Source organism: Primulina huaijiensis, chromosome 2, assembly GCF_012295235.1.
Source record: "Primulina huaijiensis isolate GDHJ02 chromosome 2, ASM1229523v2, whole genome shotgun sequence".
Taxonomy (NCBI): domain Eukaryota; kingdom Viridiplantae; phylum Streptophyta; class Magnoliopsida; order Lamiales; family Gesneriaceae; genus Primulina; species Primulina huaijiensis.
The window spans coordinates 21,447,618-21,467,970 of NC_133307.1; the positions used below are offsets into that span (position 1 = coordinate 21,447,618).

Sequence of the window (20,353 nt, forward strand, 5' to 3'; positions counted from 1 at the left end):
GATGAGGAAAGATCGTGATTAGAGTGGAGACTACGGACTTTGATGTTGATGTAAATAGGGTTGGAACACTTAACAGTTAGTTGTTGAACCTGATTTTAAATGAATGTATGTTGTACAAGACTTGTACTTTTATACTGATATGTATAATTAGATTGATTCCATTACGTTCCGCACTATATTTTAAAAAAAAATTGTAGACCCAGATTAATTACATTGATCCATTTATCCCAATGACGATTAAGAAGATGATTAGCGTCCGGGTCCCCACACTGTTAGTCCAAATATTAGCTTTGGATGTTATTTGAATGAAATATAATTTTCATTTTTTCTTCTAATTTCAGCTTATGGTTAGCTTGGTCTCACATAACTATTTTATACATGTACCAAATGAGGTATTTCTTTAAAAGATTGAGTTGATTTGTGTAATTGTCGGAATTGTCGTTCCATCTATTAATCGTATATTGGTTTTTTCTAACTTTAATATTGTCTTGTGTATTATTTTATAACTAATATATATTATATTATATATTATAATCATTACATCATATAAGTTTTGCGCATCAATTTAAGGAAAAAACATTTCAAACAATTGTATACATGATTATTTTCTGAAATAATTTAACCACTCACTTTAAAAAATCAATTTAATAGTATTATTATTTTAAAAATTAACAATGAAATTTAACAGATAAAATCGTTTCTCATCTTCATGATTACACCAAGTGCTTTAATTTAACGCATATAAATATCCTCAGTGCTAAATAGATTATTATAAAGATTTCACTATATTCAAATATTCATAAACAAATCAAAACATATTCAATTATCATAAGTTTTGTAACGTGTAATTAATAAACAACTATTATATATTTAATTGTATATCACATAATTAGTCTAACGAAGATAATAATTGGGGTAGTTGAAGAGAAAAATAGCTAATATTAATGAAATAAATGAAAATTACTTCAAAGCCAATAGTTAATATCATTTGTCACGATGATTATTAACAATTTTAAATCACATTTAATCCTATACGGCAGACCATGCACCCACTTCACTAGCCAAAGAAAAGTTTTACACGTCCGTAGTAAAGACATACTAACAATGACAAATCTTGATGTGATGCTGATTGATATGTTCTGACATGATCAAAAAAATATAGTAGTCAAAATATTTATTATTCGACAAAGATATCAAATTTCAACAATACATAACTCAAATACTATTCAAAAGTTAACTTTTAAAAATGCACAAGTGACTACTTTTCAAATGCTATATTTCTTTAAAATAGAGAATAGCATTCTTTTCGGACCACCAGTTATCTACTAACAATATGAATATGGAATTACAGGAAACTATGGTACATGGCTTGATTTTTTCAAATGTTATTCAACAATTTGAACAGCTTTTAAAGTGTAACAAAAGTTACTAATATGAAATCCAATCTTTAAGAAAATAAATGCTTGTTATCCAAATTTAAACTCGAATATTGAGTTGATAATGCGAAAAAAAAACTTTAGTCACTGAGTTGAAAGAAGCCAAATTTAGGCAAACTTAATTTTCGCTTCAAAGAATTTGATCATTTAGCAAGTAATTCAAGTTACACTAATGATCAAAGCATGTTTCCATTTTATTTATTTTGATATTTGGTATATTTTTTTAATCGAATAATATAATTATGCACATGTATCATCGGCATCATCAAGAAGATTCGATCATTAAATAATTTTCAAAAACAAGATGACATTGTTATTCACCGGAGGGAAGTAGTTTTGTTCAACACTTTGTAAAGCTGAATATCGAGATCGTCCCAAGGTATTGCAACTATAATTAACTTTACATGCTTAAAAACATTTAATTATTTTGTATACTTTCTCACAATTAATTTTTCAAGTACCAGATAACAATATTGATTCAAGATGAAAATGAAATAACTAGGGTGACGTTGTTCAAAGAGATTGCTGAGACATTTATTTGTTGCTCTATCAAAAAATAATTGACATACATACTAAGGTGAATTAAAATATTTATTTGAATAATATTATAATAATCCAATACATATTGCCAATAACTACAAATTTTATATTGCATAAAAAATTAATTTGGAGCATTTAACAATATTTGATCAACAAAGAAAATAAGATCACAATTTTCTTTTCAAATTAGACAAGTCTGTCTCCACTAAAAATGGAATAACAACAATAATTGTGGATAGATTTGAGAAACCACAACTCAAGAGAAATAATGATAAAAAAAACAAAGAATTGAAACATCAATGAAATACAAAATGAAGATAAGTAAAGAACGAACGCAAACAAAAGGACAAAACAAGTACAACATAAAGATAAGAAGACAACAAACACTAAGGAAATGACAAAACCACAGAAAAAGAAACAAAATTCATTATGTTTCAAAGGAGAAACCATAAAAATTCAAGATAATGAAAAATAGATGATTTCATTAAAATGATGAGGAAATTTAGACAAAACAGTCACATAGAGATGACCCAAAAACTGAAAATTAAATAAGAAAAAATTTGATAATGCTTTTTTATATTATGAATTTTCAATAGAAAATGGTTCTTTCGATTTCATTCAATATAAGTGTTTTATGTTCACTTACTCGCTACAACGTTTATCCACCATGTGCAACGCACGTGTTACTTGCTAGTCGAATCAAGTGTGGCAAAGTGAGCAACATTATTTACTAGCATGACTACTGAAATGGGCCTAAAACAATATGACATGAGATGTAGTTGGGTCGATATCTTTAATTACTTTTAAAATTCCAATAATGTCAATATTTTACTTTTAAAAATAAATGAAGTTATTTCAAATTTGTTATTTAATAATGAGTAGGTCTCTTGTGAGACGGTCTTACGAATCTTTATCTGTGAGACAGATCAACCCCATCGATATTCACAATAAAAAGTAATACTCTTAGCATAAAAAGTAATACTTTTTCATGAATGACCAAAATAAGAGATTTGTCTCACAAATACGACCCGTGAGACCGTCTCACATAAATTTTTGTCTTTAATAATTGGTTTTTAGGGGAATAATGAATGAATTCGACAAAGACATCTGTAGATGATTTATTGCACTCATCGTTAATTAATCGCTTTTATAGATTTAGGCGACAATAATAACATCTCTCAAATATTTTTATTTTTTAAAGTTAAATTGAACTCGAGATTTTGATATCAAATGATCTACGAGTAATTGAACAGAACATCGGCCGCTTCAACCATATTTGGAGCAACATGATTCATGTTTAAATCTTTTTAAAAATTAATTCATGATTGGCATGCCTCAACCTTTTTTGTATTCATAAATAAGCGTTTATCACTTGTCCACCTATGTGGTTAAGATACGAGACAAATGATTGAAGATTAATCAACTAATTTCTCCACTGTAGAACATTTTATATACCTTCCAATTTTATACAAAGCATCCATATACTCATATTTATTGCAGCCATAATAATTAAAGGACAAAAATTTGTGTGAGACGATCTCATAGGTCGTATTTTATGAGACAGATCTCTTATTTGGGTAATCCATGAAAAAGTATTATTTTTTATGCTAAGAGTATTACTTTTTATTGTGAATATCGGTAGGATTGACCCGTCTCACAGATAAAGATTCGTGAGACCGTCTCACAAAAGACCTACTCTAATTAAAAATATATAATTTGGCCTCGTGATCATATATACAGTCATGATCTCCAAAAATTCATTCGCATTTTGAATTTTTTTTAAAAATAAAAAATTCTCAAAACTACAAGTAAACACATGTATATATAATGTTTTGACATACACTTCATTCACCGTGTCCACCAACAAGATATATCTATTCTATTTTATTAAAGTTGAAGACATGATAGTAATATCTTGGAAGGACACTAATTTTTTCTTCAAACTTTACCCTTATATGATACTAATATTACACTTTTGTTTTTTGTTTTTTTTTTTAAATTTCAACACACACTTTTATTTTTATTTTTATTTTATTTCAACAATTCAAATATCAATTTATTTTATTCATAATTTATCAAATTTCACTTTAATCAATCGATAATGATAAAAATGATTATACACACGGAGTAATATATCGTTTTGACATGCAGTTCATTTTCGTGTTCACAAACGAGTGTCAAATAATAATAATTGGATAAATATAAAAGCTCACCAAATAGTGAACTACCAACATAAATGAGAGCATTGGATGACAGGCACTCTCAATAAATGCCGCTTTGAATTAAATTCCAACCCCTTCACAATTTATTGCACCACTCTGCACTTCCCAACCATCCCAGCTTCCCCACACTCCTTTTTGTTTTATTTATGTAGCGTGAATTTCGCACAAAGGGGTCATCTTTTGTTTCCAGTTTTTTGGTTAAAAGGGTGAGAATGGGGGGTTATAGTGTGAAAGTTGCGGAAGCAAGGGCTGCTGCGAATGGAAAACCTTCGGCGGGGGCAGTGTATAGGTGCATTTATGCGAAAGATGGGCTGATGGAAATGCCTCAGGATCTCCATTCTCCCTGGGATTTTTTCAGGTATTCAGATGTCAGTTTTCTTCTTCTTTTCTTTTTTTTTTTTGGTTTAAGAAAGTACAAGTTTTGGTCGAAGAAATATGTTGATTTAACAGTCTGCATTCCTTGCTGCTCAGTTGGAAGATGAAGCTTTCTTCTCTGTGCATGCATGTCTAGTACTCTGTTTTGTCGTAACTTTTTGATGAATTTGTGCATAAGATATTTCCATTTTCCAGTAAAATATTCGTGTCCCATTTCAAATTTTACAATTCTCAGTTGATTTATATATATAAAAAAAGAGTTGTTATAAAAGGAAAATACAATTGACCGGTTCTCGAACGTGCGACCTTCTTGTTATATGCTCTTCTCTCTGACCAATCGAGCTAATAGGACTTCATGCCATCGTTTGCATTACATTTCATTGAATACGTGTCTTGAGATTGTTTGCATTCGCCGTTTGATCAAGATTCACATTTCCTGATGCCCAATTCCGAGATTTGATCGGGATGGCTTTGCCGAATTGGCTGTGTAATTCTGAGTTTTTGGGTGCAGTAAGTCGGTGGAAAGAAATCCTGGCAATCAGATGCTGGGACACCGTACTAAAATCAATGGAAAGGTACACTTGAGATTTTAGGGATTTTATTCAGTTTATTTCATAAATTTAAATAATTATTTATGGATTGATGATATCTTGTGTCTTTTAGGTTTAATAAAAATGTAGATGAGATTTTTTTTTTTTTTAGAAAAATAATTGTTTCGATGTGAAATTTTTAATTTTAGCTTTATTTGACAAATTTTAATGTAACTGGCAGGCTGGTGCATACAGTTGGCTGACATACCAAGAAGTCTACGATACAGCTCTCAAGATTGGTTCCGCCATTCGTGCTCGTGGCGTCAATCCAGTCAGTATTTCTACAAATTTTTGTAACATGTTTTTAGCTAGGAATTTAACAACACAAGGGGCTGCAGCTCAATATGTTTCAGCTACAAATTTAAAAACTCATGGCTTTTTTTATCTCAATGACTTTCACAGGGGTGTTATCTAATTTAAAATATCGTTTGTCGTGGTTTTTGCAATTTACTTTATTTTTGATATCTGTGCATTCGTAATGGAGAGTTGTTTATCATATTAGGGAGACCATTGTGGCATATATGGAGCGAATTGCCCAGAATGGATTATGTCGATGGAGGTAAATTCATGCTTAAAATCAATTTCCTTGAACGCTGGTCGAGTTACAATGTTGATTAGTCTATTTGATCTCTTTACAGGCTTGCATTAGCCATGCCATTACCTATGTTCCACTATATGATTCCCTTGGTATGTGTGCTATTGGCTTCATTTTCTTGATTTTATAGACACTCATTAGTAGCCAAATTCTCACGTACTGCATGCAGCGGCGTAATGTCTCATAATGAAGTGAAAGATACAAATTCACGTTAGAACTTAGAACACCCATGCCTGAATTTGTACTCGAATAAAAAAATTTTTATTGGTCTTCTGTTGATTGTTGTTCTTGACGGGGGCGTAAATTAAATGCAGGCGCAAATGCGGTTGAGTACATTATTAATCATGCAGAGGTTTCCATAGCTTTTGTTCATGAAACCAAGCTACCCGCGGTATGTTCTCTTGGTTCAAGAGCTTAGTTTTGAAATAAAATGTAATGGCTTGTAAGTTAGTTAACATCATATGAGCTTATAAGGTGTTTAAGATGAGATTATCCTATGGCATTGACAATGATTGTCTCTTTCCGCAGATATTAGCATGTCTCTCCAACTGTGTCTCGCATCTAAAAAGTAAGAGGAATTGTTCAATCTGAGATTATCACCCAAATCACTTTATATGTCACGCTTTGCTAGTTGAGCCATGTTATTCTTTGTTAAGCTATTGTCAGCTTTGGAAAGATTTCCGAGGAGCAAAAGGAATCAGCTAAGCAGCTCGGTGTAGATTGCTTCTCCTGGGAAGAATTCGCTCTTTTGGTTAGAAAATGTCATCAAATATATAATAGGCGTACTATTTTAGTTTGCATTTTTATAAAGTTTTGGTGATATTTGTTTATCTTTCCCTTGAACAAAAATAAACGTATCGATTATAAAATTCTTTTTCAACGAAGTTACATTTTCAACCCACTTTCACATTTGCCAATACAATCGTTATAATCTGGCTAGGTTTCAAATATTTGTGGAACCCTGAAAACTTACCAGATATACTCTTTCTCGTTTATTTGTTTTGGCAGGGAAATTTGGATGATGATCTTCCTCCAAAAACAAGGACTGACATATGCACGATAATGTATACGAGTGGAACAACGGGAGAACCTAAAGGTGTCATTATAAATAATGGTGCTTTCATGGCAGAAGTCTTGTCCATGGATCATCTTCTTAGAGAAACAGATAAAGCGGTAAAAAACTGGCAGTTTTTTGCTTTGTCAGGTTTGCAATTTGATGAAGACACAAGAATTTAACTGATGTCATTTCACATGCCTTCTTGCAGGGTACAGAAGAGGATGTATACTTCTCTTTTCTTCCTCTTGCCCATATATTCGATCAAATTATTGAGACCTACTGTATTTATCGAGGTTCTTCAATTGGGTTTTGGCAGGCGGTGAGATTAATATCGTGTTAATAATTTTTTTTTACACATCAATGAGTTTGTAATATAATGTATTCCAGCGCAAAAAAATTTTAAGCAGCGTTTTCCTACTTACACCAAATTTACAGGATATCAGATACATGATTGAAGATCTTCTCATGTTAAAGCCAACTATTTTTTGCGGAGTTCCTAGAGTTTTTGACCGGATATACACTGGTATACAATTGTTTATCGATATAATTGGAATTAAGCCTCTGTTGTGCAAGGCATCAACTACTCAATATTCTAAACATACTGGTGCCTTGACTTACAGATGGTTTTTGCCTTTTTTTTGCACATTTATCTGCACCACTAGGCAAACAATTTTTGAGAAATGCATTTTTCGAAAATGGGTTGCAGAATAAGATCAATGTTCGGTTTTATTTATCACATGAAACATTTTTTACTTTAAACTTAAATGTATGTCGTGCAAAAATACTTATGCTAGTTTGATCTTTCAGTATTCTGTGGGATATTTTAAATTTGAAGATATTGTTGATTGGGTTAGAATATGAATTGAGTTGTTTCTGAAGAAGTGGAAATATAGAGGGCAATATGGAACATGATGCAAATGTATTTTGAGAAAATGAAAGTTTTGAGCCTAACGTAGCTATTCTTTTCTAGAATTGTGGCATTTCTGTGGGATTGATTTTATCTACTATTGTGTTTATAGGCGTAATGGAAAAAATTTCAGCTGGTGGTTTATTGAAAAAGTCACTATTCCAGTTGGCATACAACTAGTATGTCCAGTTTTCAAATCATATTCAAGCTTCGTTGTCTTTAGACTTCTTTGGACTGATAAAAAAAATTTGGCAGTAAATTGAGGAATATGGAGAAGGGACTTAAACAAGAAGAAGCATCTCCATTATTCGACAAACTGGTCTTTGATAAGGTAGGCGACCTAACATCTTTTCCTACATTATGACCTATTTCTTAGTGGCTGAGCCAGATGGACGGACAGGGGCAGACACCTCCCTCCAGTTTCTATATGATTTGCATATTTTTATGTGCTATATAATGAATAGTCACAAATAGTACAATTTCGCCCCCTATTTTTTTGCTTTAGAACTTTAATTTCGCCCCCTAATCGACAATCCTACCTCCATCACTACTAATTTACCTTGGATTTCAGATTAAACTAGCATTTGGGGGACGTGTCCGTCTTATCTTGTCTGGAGCTGCACCTTTGCCTAAGCACATCGAGGAGTTTCTTCGAGTGACGAGTTGCTGTGTGTTATCGCAAGGATATGGTAATGCAAAAAAATTCACAAAATGAACCGGATCATATGAGGATTTATTTCATATTTTTTTGTTGGGGAGAGAACTCCTTCGACTACCTTGAGGGTCTGTCTATTTGAGAGTAAACATGATGCTTACTTAGGCTATTGTATAGTTTCATCTGAGTTGCATCATTATTAAATCATTTTTCTAGGCAATATTTTTTGGTGCAACTGCATGTGTTTTCTTGTTTTAACAAGAAAAGTCGCTATTCATGTAATTTTCCTTCAAATATTCTCGGCTTAACTGATATTTTGGCTCGTTTCAAATTAATTTCAGGACTCACGGAAAGTTGTGGCGGATGTTGCACTTCCATAGCTAACGTGTTTTCAATGATGGGAACTGTGGGTGTTCCAATGACTACCATCGAAGTAAGGCTTGAATCAGTACCAGAGATGGGATACGATGCATGTTCTGTTGTTCCAAGAGGTGAAATTTGTCTGCGGGGAAAAACGTTGTTCTCTGGGTACTATAAACGTGAGGATCTCACAAAAGAAGTATTTGTTGACGGATGGTTCCGTACTGGTAAAATTGGATACCTACCATAAGTCAACTTTATTCTTGTAAGGTTAGTAGAACTCGGGTATCTTCATTGCGGAATGAAGTTGCAGTTTAAATATTGCAGGTGATATTGGAGAGTGGCAGCCTAATGGGGAGATGAAAATCATTGATAGGAAGAAGAATATTTTCAAGCTGTCTCAAGGGGAGTATGTTGCGGTGGAAAACATTGAAAGTGTCTACTCCCGATGCCCTCTTGTAACATCAGTAAGTCATAGGAAATTCAAGAAACAATTTAATTGTTCTTGTATAATTAGTGGCGGAGCTTTGCATAGTGGGGGAAAAACTAAAATTTGTTAAATTTATCTACCAATGGTGGTGCTAAATGGGTTTAACTGCTCTTTAGGTCTGGGTATATGGGAACAGTTTTGACTCATTTCTGGTGGCCGTGGTTGTACCGGAGCGAAAGCCACTTGAAGAATGGGCCGAAAAGAATCAAGAAAAAGGTGATTTCAAGTCTTTGTGTTGTAATTCAAAGGCAAGAAAATACATTTTGGATGAGCTCAACAGCACTGCCAAACAACACAAGGTATGCTACATGAATTCCATGTTTCTCATGGCTTCTTTAATGCAGCAGCATTTGGTTCTTCATCTGACCTTCAAAATGTTTTTCCAGCTGCGTGGTTTCGAAATGTTGAGAGCAATTCATCTGGAGTCGGTTCCTTTTGACATTGACCGTGATCTCGTGACCCCAACTTTTAAGCTTAAAAGGCCACAGTTGCTTAAATATTACAAGGTACATAAAATTTGATTGATCTAGTGTTTTCGTGCCTGCCTCGCAGTTTCAAAAAGCTGTTAAGAGTTTTATTTTGTAAGGGCTTAATCCCATCCAGACGTAAGTTTTTGCCTCGATAATACTTCTTAAATAAACTTTCTTGCTCCTGAAATTTTTTTCTCCAAACCCTTTATTGAAATGCCTTGTTGTTCTTTCATTATATACTAGGATTTTAGTTTTTTAATGTGGTTCTAAACGAATCTAGATCATGAAATTTCATGAGCGCAAACTTGGCTAGACAAAGTTAGCTCGAGTTCGTCGAGCTCAGAAAAATGACACTCTAGCTTGAGAGTAAAGCACGCCATGCTCGACTCAACTTGCCCTGATAGTTGCTATAGCATTTCTCCCGTTATCTCATGTGTTACATCGTTTAATTTATGTATCTTCTTTTTGACAATAATAGAATAGAAGGTGAGAACTAATGAGTAATTTGAAAACTCGAATGGTTCGTGGAGAAAACGAACTTGATTCGACGATGTCTCGCTCTTGGCCAAGTCCTTGTAGTCCGGGGTGCGGCAACGACGTTATAATACTTGCATATTTTGCAGGAATACATCGACCAAATATACAGTGGCGCGAAAGGACAAAATGGGATAGCACCAAAGTGATGGCAGCAATAGTCAAATATGGGGATTAATAATTTCTTTGTTTCATATCGACTTTTCATATTCGAGATGTTAATAAACTATCAATGTATATTCGATGAAAAAGGTTGCATAACTTTCAACTAAGTAAATCGAGAGAACAATTGGAGAAACACTTTGTTTGTTTTGGTAGGATGGGATCGGGTAGAGACTTGTCTCATAATTCTATCCAATCTTTATGATCATAAGAATCTAAAATAATTGATACTCAAAGTATTATTTTTTAATGTTTTTATCGATTTTCATCTAACAAAAAAAAGACATGTGACTCAAGAATATCAAACACGTTTTTCCCTGCATGAGAACTGGAAGTAACTTTTTGTTTGCTGTTGGATATTTTGAGCAATTTATCGTATACATATAATTAAACATATTTCATATTCTTCAATTTATTTTTTCAAAATATTAAACAGTCCTCTTGCCTCCCAATTCATCAATTTATTAGTTTAATTAATGAGTCGTCCCCTTTCCAATAAACTCCGATGTATCTGCTACCCGTCGGTACAACAACTTGCTCCCAACTCAATAATAATAAAAATAAATAAATAAATAAAAGTTGAATGCTTGGCCATCAAGAAGTTCTACTTCACAGCTTCTAATAATTTAGAAAATTAACAGGCAACACAAATCTCTAGCTTGTTGGCCCGCCGCCATGGCAGGGTAGCTATCCGTCTGAGATCCATTTTCCTGCTGCCGGGTTGTGATCTGGCTGCTTTCTTTTCTTCCTATTGAAGTCCTTGGTCCAAAAATTGAACATACAAGTTGAGCAAATCAAACTTCCTAGTTTTCTTGCCCACTTAATGATACTCATCAAGTTGAGGAAATGATACTTCTCCCACCAGATGAACTCAAATCTACTGAGAAAACCAATTTCAACGACGAATATCTCGACCCCTTGCCTCGTACTCGGTCCATCTTCTTCCCACTTCATGATATTCTTCAAGTTGAGGAAATTGAAACAGAACTATCGTTGTTGTTTGCAACAAAATTTGAGCAAAGGTTAACCACTTCACTAATTACTTCGTATATGCAAAAGGGTAGTTTTCATTTTTCTTTCGACCATCATCTAAATTGTAATGGCTATGTGAGACGACGACTATAGATAATGCTTGGAAAGATGAAGAAAAGAAGGCAATGCGTTTTGTATCTGAACATCTTTCTGAATCTGAATTATAATTCCATTTCGATTCTTCGTTTCTCGAGTTCTTATTCCTTCCGCTTTAGTTCTTTAGGATATTATCTCTCTTGAAGTGGCTACATATCGCTATGTTGTAAGTCCAAAATACCCGACCATACCCTTTTAGTGTAGAACATGAAGTTGTCTTGTACATCGTTTCCCTTGGCTCCATGCAGAAGTGTAAAAAACGAACTCGATCCGAAAAAAATTAAGTTAGGGTTAAGGGTTTTCGTATTCGGGTCAAATCGGATCGGACCGAAATCACATCCAAAAAAAACTATTTGGCTTGGGTCGGGTCCGAGTTGACCCATTTTTTAAAATTTTTTTATATAATTTAAAAATATTAACTACATTTTTTATATTGTATATTTGAATTTTTTTATTGTATATCGATATCATACATTTTAATAATATAATATGTATTTTGTAAAATATTGATTTTTAAACATTTGTTTATTTTTTGTATTAAGTATATTTTAAATTTTCTATGAGTTGACTTTCAAATTGTAGAAAATTATTTTGACATACTTGGACATTTTTTTTTATTGTTATTGATCTCATTAATTTCTCTCATATAATATTTACATTTTTTAAACAATTGTTTATTTTATGAAATTATTAATAATGTACATAAATTCTACTCTTAAATTTAATTTAAATATTTAAATTCACCAAACATAAGTAAAATATATCTAGATAATATAAATTTTTGTTGAACTTTTGTTTCAACTCGATCTGAACTCATCCAATTAACACCTCTGCATCGATGTTACACTGAGGGCAGCACTTTAATGATGCAACACTGAGCAATATTCTTTTGGTACTATCCCAAGGTCAACATCGAACGAAGCTAAAGTGTGGATATATACATGTAAACAAGCGTAATTAAGAGTAAAAAGAAAGAAAATCATTTGTGATACGGTGGTCGCATTATTATTATTTATTTTGATTATAAAGTGGTGAGGGTTTTTTTACCGTGAGTTTGAACTCGGACATCTCTCATGTTAAAATCATATGGTGAGGTTTTTTTTTTTTTTTTTTACGTGAGTTCGAACTCGGACATCTCTCATAACATCGTACGTAGTGTGTTTATTACCATGCATTTTTTTAACACGTAGGGGTAAAAGAAGTATTAGAAAAGAATTTGCATCATTTTAACACGCACATATACATACATATACACACACATATATATAAAGAATTGGGCGTATCTATTTTAGGAGCTGGGCTGGATCGGATGATTTATATATATAATATATGTAGATATACGAGCTTTATAATTTTAAATTATATTTATTTCATTGACTTCAATATTTTAGATCTACAATTATTAATGTAAGAAATTTTTAAATAGGCTAGTGGTTAGGGAGAAGCTAATTATAAATATAAATCAAATATACAATTTTGTGTTTTATTATAAATAAAAATAAAATTATTTAATTGATCTACTACATATCATCATGTGATTTATATTTATTTTTTTTATTATAAATATAAATCAAATTTAAATTTTTTTTATATAATTATTGGTATATTATTATTTAAAAAAACCAAAATATTAGAGATATATATGTTGAGGATAAAAAATTGAAATAATATATAGATCTTAACAGTCGACTTTTTTTTTATCAATGAACTTTTTAACATAAAATTCAGCCTCATAAACTACAAATTTTGGTTATATTTTCAAGTTGCAATATCTATGGCTTTTTAATTAAATAATACAAAAACAAAACAAAAAAATTACCAAAAATATCAAATAATATTTTTTAAAAAAAAAACTTGTAACGAAAAATTAAAAAAATAATAATAAATCTTAGGGGCCGCATACGAAGCATAGGCCAAGCCTGCTCCTTATTTAATTAGAAACGAATCGATCAAATTATCGCTTTTCTTGCATCCAACGCCAACGTGACTTCCATAACCGTCTTGGGGCACGATCCATTTCTTTCCACCAAATCTCTTTCGTTTCTCTCACGTTGAATTCGAAGATATTAGCGAAAAAACTCTTCTGGTCCGGTCGTTTCTATCCATTGAACTAAAAATATTCGAGAAAGACAAGGAATTTAATTCCACGCAGTGTTGATATAATTTTGGTGAGTTATTTTGATTCTTCTCGGTATTCATGAAGCTGGCTTATATTTTATATTTCGATTTATTGTGTTTATGAAGAGCACATGATTTGATTGTATCAAGAAATTTGACGCCCGGGTGGGAAGGGTTCTTTTTTTTTTTTTCTTTTTTTTTTTCGGGTATCATGTGCTTAATTATGATCATTTGACGAATTCCTTGAATCTTGGTGATTAAATTCTGCTGACCGCTGGACTCAAATTATATATGTGCCTCCGTTTGATGATTTAGGCAGCCATGGTCAAGGAAATTATACTTTTGATGATGATCATACTGATCCGGGCATTTGCTGGAGACAACAATCCTGTATATGATCCTTGTTCGGATGCCAAAGTTTCGAGATCTGATGGCTTTTCTTTTGGCCTCGCATTTACTTCCAAGGACTCTTTCTTCTTCAACCACACGCAGCTTTCGCCATGTGATAGCCGTCTCGCCCTCGCTGGTTCAGCTCAACTTGCTGTGTTTAGGCCCAAGGTTGACGAGATTTCCCTGCTTACAATTGATAGCAACGGCTCCTTTAGCCCGGTATGAATACTCTATTTGCAATCGTAGTTGCTCTGTTTTGGTTTTTTGAAAAAATATTAACTTGGTCGGACCTGGGAACCAATTGCTCCACCACCTATATAACTGGTTGCTAACTGTTTTTAGTCCTACTTGTTTTCTCATTGAGCCCAAGCTCGAATTTTTTCTTTATCCAGCTGGAAGCTCAAGAGATTAACTAATTTGGGTTCGAATTCAACTCGACTTAGTGCTGAATTCAAGCTCGTTTGGTTTGAATTTAATTTTGAAAGCAAAGCGAATAACATTCAACCCGACTAGGTCCTGTTTGCACTCCTAATTACAACTCTTAGCGTGTGAGTCAATATGTTTGCGGTGTGGCCGTGATGTATCTTTGATAATGAACCATCGGAAGTCGTAGGTTTCATTTTCTTGCAGCCTTTTGCCACATATCTTTGTTTCTCAAGGTTACTAATGAAATTGTTGAATGTTACTTTAAGTCTATGTTGTTTTCTAATATTTACAAGATTGTGTGCAGAGCAAATCCGGTGGTTACATGGTAGCGTTTGCGGGACGAAAATTTGCGGCAAGATCACTCCCGGTACTTGTTGCAGACAACAATCACACTATAACCAGCTTCACTCTGGTAAGAATTAATCGATCCACCAAATCAAAGTTTCTCTTTGGGCTGACGTGAAAGTGACAAATTGAACGGGTTGATTCGGGTTTGGGTTCGGGATCGGGTTGAGTGTTTTCGGGTTGGCTCGGGTTCGGGTTGGGTTCGAGTTGAGCAATTTTTGAACAATACTATTGCTCAACCCACCCGAATGAACACCCTTATTTCGCACAATATCGATAAATAGCATTTCAGGCTTTTTCTTTACGTTTCTCCAACTCTCTTTTACTACTTAACTCAACATTCTCCTCACAGGTTCTGGAGTTCCAGAAAGGCACACTCCAAAACCTGTTCTGGAAAAAATTCGGCTGCGGTTCTTGCACCGGCGACTTGTTCGTTTGCCTTAACAACACGGATTGTGCGATCCCAAACTCCAAGTGTAAAAACAATGGAGGGACTATTGGCTGTGACATCGGCATACAGTTGGCTTTCTCCGGCACCGACAAAAACGACGCCGTCCTGAATTCGTGGTACGAGGTTGCAAATCTCCGGCAGTACTCGCTCTATGCCCTGTACTCTGGTCTTCGGGATTCTATTTCATCTCCATTCACAAATCTCTTCTGAAAGTTTAAGGTTTATTTTTCATTATTAGTCATACTCATTGACTAGGAAACATGATTATGTTTGGATCGTGAAAGAAAATGGTGAAATTTTTTGGAAAGAAATATATACATTGCTTGTTGGAATTAATAGGTATTTGTAATCTCGAACACACATTGTATGCATATGAATTAGTTTTATATATATATATATTGTTATATTTATCTAATAATAATTAGTGGTTGTATTAAAATTAAAATCTTTAGAGATAATTTTTTGTTAGATTTTTTTTATAATAATTAGTCAGACCTTTATGACTTAAGTAGAATAAATTAATTTTTTCCCTTAAAAACGTAGTGTTCCATAATAATTTCATAGGTTTCTTTTTTTTTTAAGAATGATTTTTGTTTGGATATATCTTAGATTAAGAGTGGTATCATTTTGTGACCGTATAAACACCTCCGTAAATGTATAATATAAAAATGATAAAATATAATTCTGATAATTTGTAAAACATATACGTTTATAAAAATGTCTATTTATTTATTTATTTATAATGGATAGAAGAAAAGTAATATTTTATTTTGGTGGGCCAAATTGTTTATCTTCAATGTTTTCACCCTATTGGTTGGAATGGGAATTCTGTCGTTTTTTCTATGTTTTTGTTCGCACACCCGTCGATTGATTTGATCAAAAAATGGACAATCTACTTCTACTTGTACCTCCTTTTTTCGCCAAGAAAATGAATGAATCACAAATCACAATATGTATTTCTATTTTCAGAATGAGTAGGTCTCTTGTGAGACGATTTCACAAATTTTTATCTGTGAGACAGATCAATTATATCGATATTCACAATAAAAAGTAATACTCTTAGCATAAAAAGTAATATTTTTTCTAGTAAGAGATACATATTACAAAATACGATCCGTGAACCGTCTCACACAAATTTTTTCTTTTTAGAACAAACTGATCCCAAAAATTAAAACATATTTTCTTCTTCTTTACTGACATAATATCCTCAAACCAGAAACAAACATCCAAATTTCAACCACTTCTCCATTTTTTGTACTGCTTTTTCACATCAATCCAACTAACGACTTCTGAACTCAAATTTTGACTTGTTGTTATTATTACCATGAAAATGAAAACCATCCACCCAACTTGTGCAACTGCGATATTACATTATTTCACAAACAAATAAAATTTACAGACAAAAATATATAATTATTATCTTATACAAACTATAATCCTCTATGTTTCTTGAATTGCAACAAACAAACACCAAAAAAAAAAAAAAAAAAAAACAACAACAACAACTCAAGTTAAGATTAAGGGAGAATACCAACATAAGGAGTGGAAGAAATCAGGTAATTATGATTCGTTGGAAGCGAAGAATTGGCGTGATTAATGACACAGCCAAAAGCTTCCACTAAAACTACTGCGAACTTCATGAAAAGCTTCCACAATTCCAAGCACATTTCAAGCCTCTGCAACACCATTCTTTCTTGATCAATATTTTATATATAAATTATGAAATTTGTCGACTATATGTATATATATAGATAGTATTTTTTATTCTATTTTCCGCGTACTCCACTTCTTGTGATAAATGATTGAAGTCATATTTTATATGTGTGTGTGTGTATATATATATATATATTGATTAATTATTTATAAGAGATCTTAATTTGGCCTTTCGAGTTTCCAAGGGTCCAAACAACGAAGTGACACACTCTTCCTCAAAATTCTAAGAAAATGAGATAAGGAAATAGATAACGACAAATAATAATATTGATTTAAATAATAATATTGAATATAACTTTGATTCTTGAAATTATATATTTTTTTGAATAATAATCAATATTTATTTGTTTGAAAATTCTCAAAATATATTACTTGAATTTCCTGTTCCAAATTAAACAGACAAAGGAGTCATCGGTCGTTTGTTTAGGAGATAAGGAAGGCTTAATTAACGGGGGAATGGTGTTTTATTGAATATATAATATCTCTCTTTCAAAATTTCGAATGTGGTGTAAATATTTATTAGGGTTGTTGAGAAATTTGAAAATGTCCTTATCCATATTTCCATCTAGTAGACATATAATATTCGATTAAAGAAACTAAAAAATTAATAAAAAATTTTATAGAATGCATGTGAAAAAGGCATATTCCATTTCAATTGCAATTATTTATTTGCCTATCTATGCCAACACACACATATGTTAATATAATATATATTGAGTAAGTCTTTTGTGAGACGGTTTTACGAATTTTTATCTTTGAGACGAGTCAACCTGTCCGATATTCACAATAAAAAATAATACTCTTAGCATAAAAAATAATATTTTTCATAGATGACCCAAATAAGAGATTCGATCCACAAAATTGATCAATAAAATCGTTTCACACTAATTTCATGATATATATTATATAACCAATGGCGTGCATGATTTTATTGACGAAGGGATCATTCTTTATTGATGGGAAATATCACTGACAAGATCGCAAAATTTAATATTTTTTTATTTATAATAAGTTATCTGGGAATTAATTTGCATTAATATGCATGATCTTGCGTGGAAGGCTGATGTATTCACGTTTGGAAATTATTAATAACTCCTCATTTTTAAATATAATTTCGTTCCCACTTCTCACTCTTTCAAATATTTATTTGAACACTTTAATCATTTAAATTTTTTTAAAATATCGTCAATCTTCAAAATTATATTATATGACATTTTTTTCATTCGAACATGTTTTTAAAGACATATAATCTAAAGATATGCAGATACACAATGTTTTCAACTTATATATCATATTTCATATGATTAATTTTTTATTTTTTCAATGGTCCGTCATGTTTTCGTATGATAAATTGATCAATTTACGTATTTGATCAGAGTATCGTCGAGTTGTATCTACTAAATTTTATAAATTGCTCTTCACAGTCTAATCGCATGGTCGCAATAAATGATTTCTGACGTAAATTCTTTCAACAGCACATAACACAACCCTTTTTCATTTTCTACCTCGGTGTATATAGTAAAACGGTTCAATTTGAAAATAATACATGAGAAATACAGTAAGTCTCGATCTTTTTATTCAAATATACAATTTATCAATACATAGTAACCTCATGTAGAGAAGGATAAACTTCTTTGAGTAGTAGGAATTACAACACACATATAATAAAGAAAACTATTAAGTGTTTTTTATAGAGAAAACTGAAGTGGTTAAATGATGTCTTCATCTTCCTTCTGTCTTAATATATAGAGAGGTCTTGGTGGATTTGAAATCCAGACTTCAAATCTTGTGAATTATTATGCCAGTTGTGGCTGACAACATATTGTGAACGGTGATCCTTTCAACAACTGGTTAGTCGCTTTTATTTATGGGTGGTTGAATGGTTCGTGTTCCACTAATTAGTGGAATCGTCTTTTAGTGGTAGTTCATCATCCACTAATAGAGTGGTTGGATCAAATGATTGTGTTAATTGTAAGGAGGGTACTGCATTTTTAGAGTTTAAAGAGTGTTCAAACGAGACATGCAACTAGACTTATTTTTAGGTATGTTGACCAATGTGCTGAACAAATTAGAGCTCACATTATTGTTCAAATTGTAACAGACAATGACACCAATATTCGTTCATGTGGTAAGAGTTTTTGGAATGGTGTGAGAAACAAATGGAAATCAGATTAGTCTACTATGTTGAACATGAGTTTTTGGAATGATGCGACACTTTGTTTGAAAATATTTGTTCATTTGGTAAGAATTCTCCAATTGGTTGATAGAGATAGAAAATCATCCATGAGATTTCTATGAGTAGCTTATTCGAGCTAAATAAGATATCAAGGTAGTCCTGAATAATGTTGAATCAAATTATTAACCAGTCATAACGACCATTGAATGAAGGATAAACTTGATACATATTGCATACCACTTTCTTTTTGTTGAATCCCTACTTCTACTACAAAGATAATTATATTGACATTTAGGAGGAGGTCGCGACGAGGACTTTTGAATGCATGAAAGTTTTGCATTGGATGAGTTTGAACTACGATATACAATTATTAACAAAGAACTTGAAAAATACAGAGATAAAACTGTATTATTTGAGAAAACATTGTCAACAAAAACTTGTGAAAAAATGACATACATTTGATCCATGTACATTTGTGGAGTACATACGGTGCTCACATACGTAACTTGCTAAAACTACCATTGATGATACTTACATTAACTACAAGTTCATATAGGTATGAGATAAATTGGAATGCATTTGAAGGAGTAAGATTAAACTTTAATTAAAGTAAAATATTAATGTTTAAAGCATATGTTCATGTTTACTAACTATATTATTTACTCTCTTTTTTTTAATTCATACAAAGAAAAAAAATAAATTTGATATCAATAGGTTGAACAATATAATATCTGTCTAATTTAATGCTAGATTGTTGAACAAACAAAAAGAAAGAAATGTCGATGTTTTTTTTGGAAAATATACTTAAAACGCACAAGGTTGGACTTTATATTTAAATTAATTAAATTTAAATCAATATATTATTTTAATCAATTTCAACATAGAATTAATTAGTCATAGAATTAATATATTGATATTTTAATTAATATGGTAATTATTATTTTTCAACATAGAATTAATTAGTCATAGAATTAATATATTGATATTTTAATTAATATGTTAATTATTATTTTGTGGAATAAATTAGTTGTTGCATAGTTCAAAGTGAAATGAGTTTTATATTTAATATATGAAAATTTTCTCGTTCTCTCATTTTTTTTTTCTAAGTCAATTACACAAAGAAAGTAGCTTAAACTCAATTTATCCTTTTAGTGGGCCCATGAGGCCCGCAGCCCAACGGGACTCAAATTATATAGCCGTTTAAAAACATATT

At 31.9% G+C, this 20,353-nt stretch overlaps 2 protein-coding genes across 3 annotated transcripts; both read left to right on the plus strand.

Annotated features, from left to right (window-relative positions):
* The first annotated feature begins 4,348 nt into the window (after positions 1-4,348).
* LOC140969359 (probable CoA ligase CCL6) lies at positions 4,349-10,529 on the plus strand. The gene is made up of 19 exons (XM_073430683.1): positions 4,349-4,556; positions 5,085-5,148; positions 5,345-5,434; positions 5,666-5,722; positions 5,802-5,850; positions 6,073-6,149; positions 6,287-6,326; positions 6,415-6,509; positions 6,767-6,931; positions 7,024-7,134; positions 7,251-7,338; positions 7,835-7,901; positions 7,978-8,053; positions 8,294-8,411; positions 8,719-8,964; positions 9,065-9,204; positions 9,344-9,526; positions 9,614-9,733; positions 10,321-10,529. Exons 1-19 carry the CDS (start codon positions 4,411-4,413, stop codon positions 10,378-10,380), a joined length of 1,992 nt encoding a protein of 663 aa, XP_073286784.1. The 5' UTR covers positions 4,349-4,410; the 3' UTR covers positions 10,381-10,529.
* A 2,958-nt stretch (positions 10,530-13,487) lies between these two features.
* Positions 13,488-15,621, plus strand: LOC140959885 (uncharacterized). 2 transcript variants are annotated; one of them, XM_073417919.1, is made up of 4 exons: positions 13,488-13,689; positions 13,955-14,248; positions 14,760-14,867; positions 15,153-15,621. In XM_073417919.1, exons 2-4 carry the CDS (start codon positions 13,961-13,963, stop codon positions 15,459-15,461), a joined length of 705 nt encoding a protein of 234 aa, XP_073274020.1. In that variant the 5' UTR covers positions 13,488-13,689; positions 13,955-13,960; the 3' UTR covers positions 15,462-15,621. The 2 variants fall into 2 exon arrangements, with proteins under 2 accessions (XP_073274020.1, XP_073274029.1); XM_073417928.1 differs by having other exon boundaries at positions 13,959-14,248.
* Positions 15,622-20,353: the final 4,732 nt, after the last annotated feature.

Bases quoted from the DNA above. Each gene is read 5' to 3' on its own strand.
- LOC140969359 (XM_073430683.1), top strand. From the start codon at position 4,411: ATGGGGGGTTATAGTGTGAAAGTTGCGGAAGCAAGGGCTGCTGCGAAT. The intron at 4,557-5,084 runs GTATTCAGATGT...TTTTGGGTGCAG, and splicing joins TCTCCCTGGGATTTTTTCAG to TAAGTCGGTGGAAAGAAATC. The intron at 5,149-5,344 runs GTACACTTGAGA...TGTAACTGGCAG, and splicing joins GTACTAAAATCAATGGAAAG to GCTGGTGCATACAGTTGGCT.
- LOC140959885 (XM_073417919.1), top strand. From the start codon at position 13,961: ATGGTCAAGGAAATTATACTTTTGATGATGATCATACTGATCCGGGCA. The intron at 14,249-14,759 runs GTATGAATACTC...GATTGTGTGCAG, and splicing joins GCAACGGCTCCTTTAGCCCG to AGCAAATCCGGTGGTTACAT. The intron at 14,868-15,152 runs GTAAGAATTAAT...TTCTCCTCACAG, and splicing joins CTATAACCAGCTTCACTCTG to GTTCTGGAGTTCCAGAAAGG.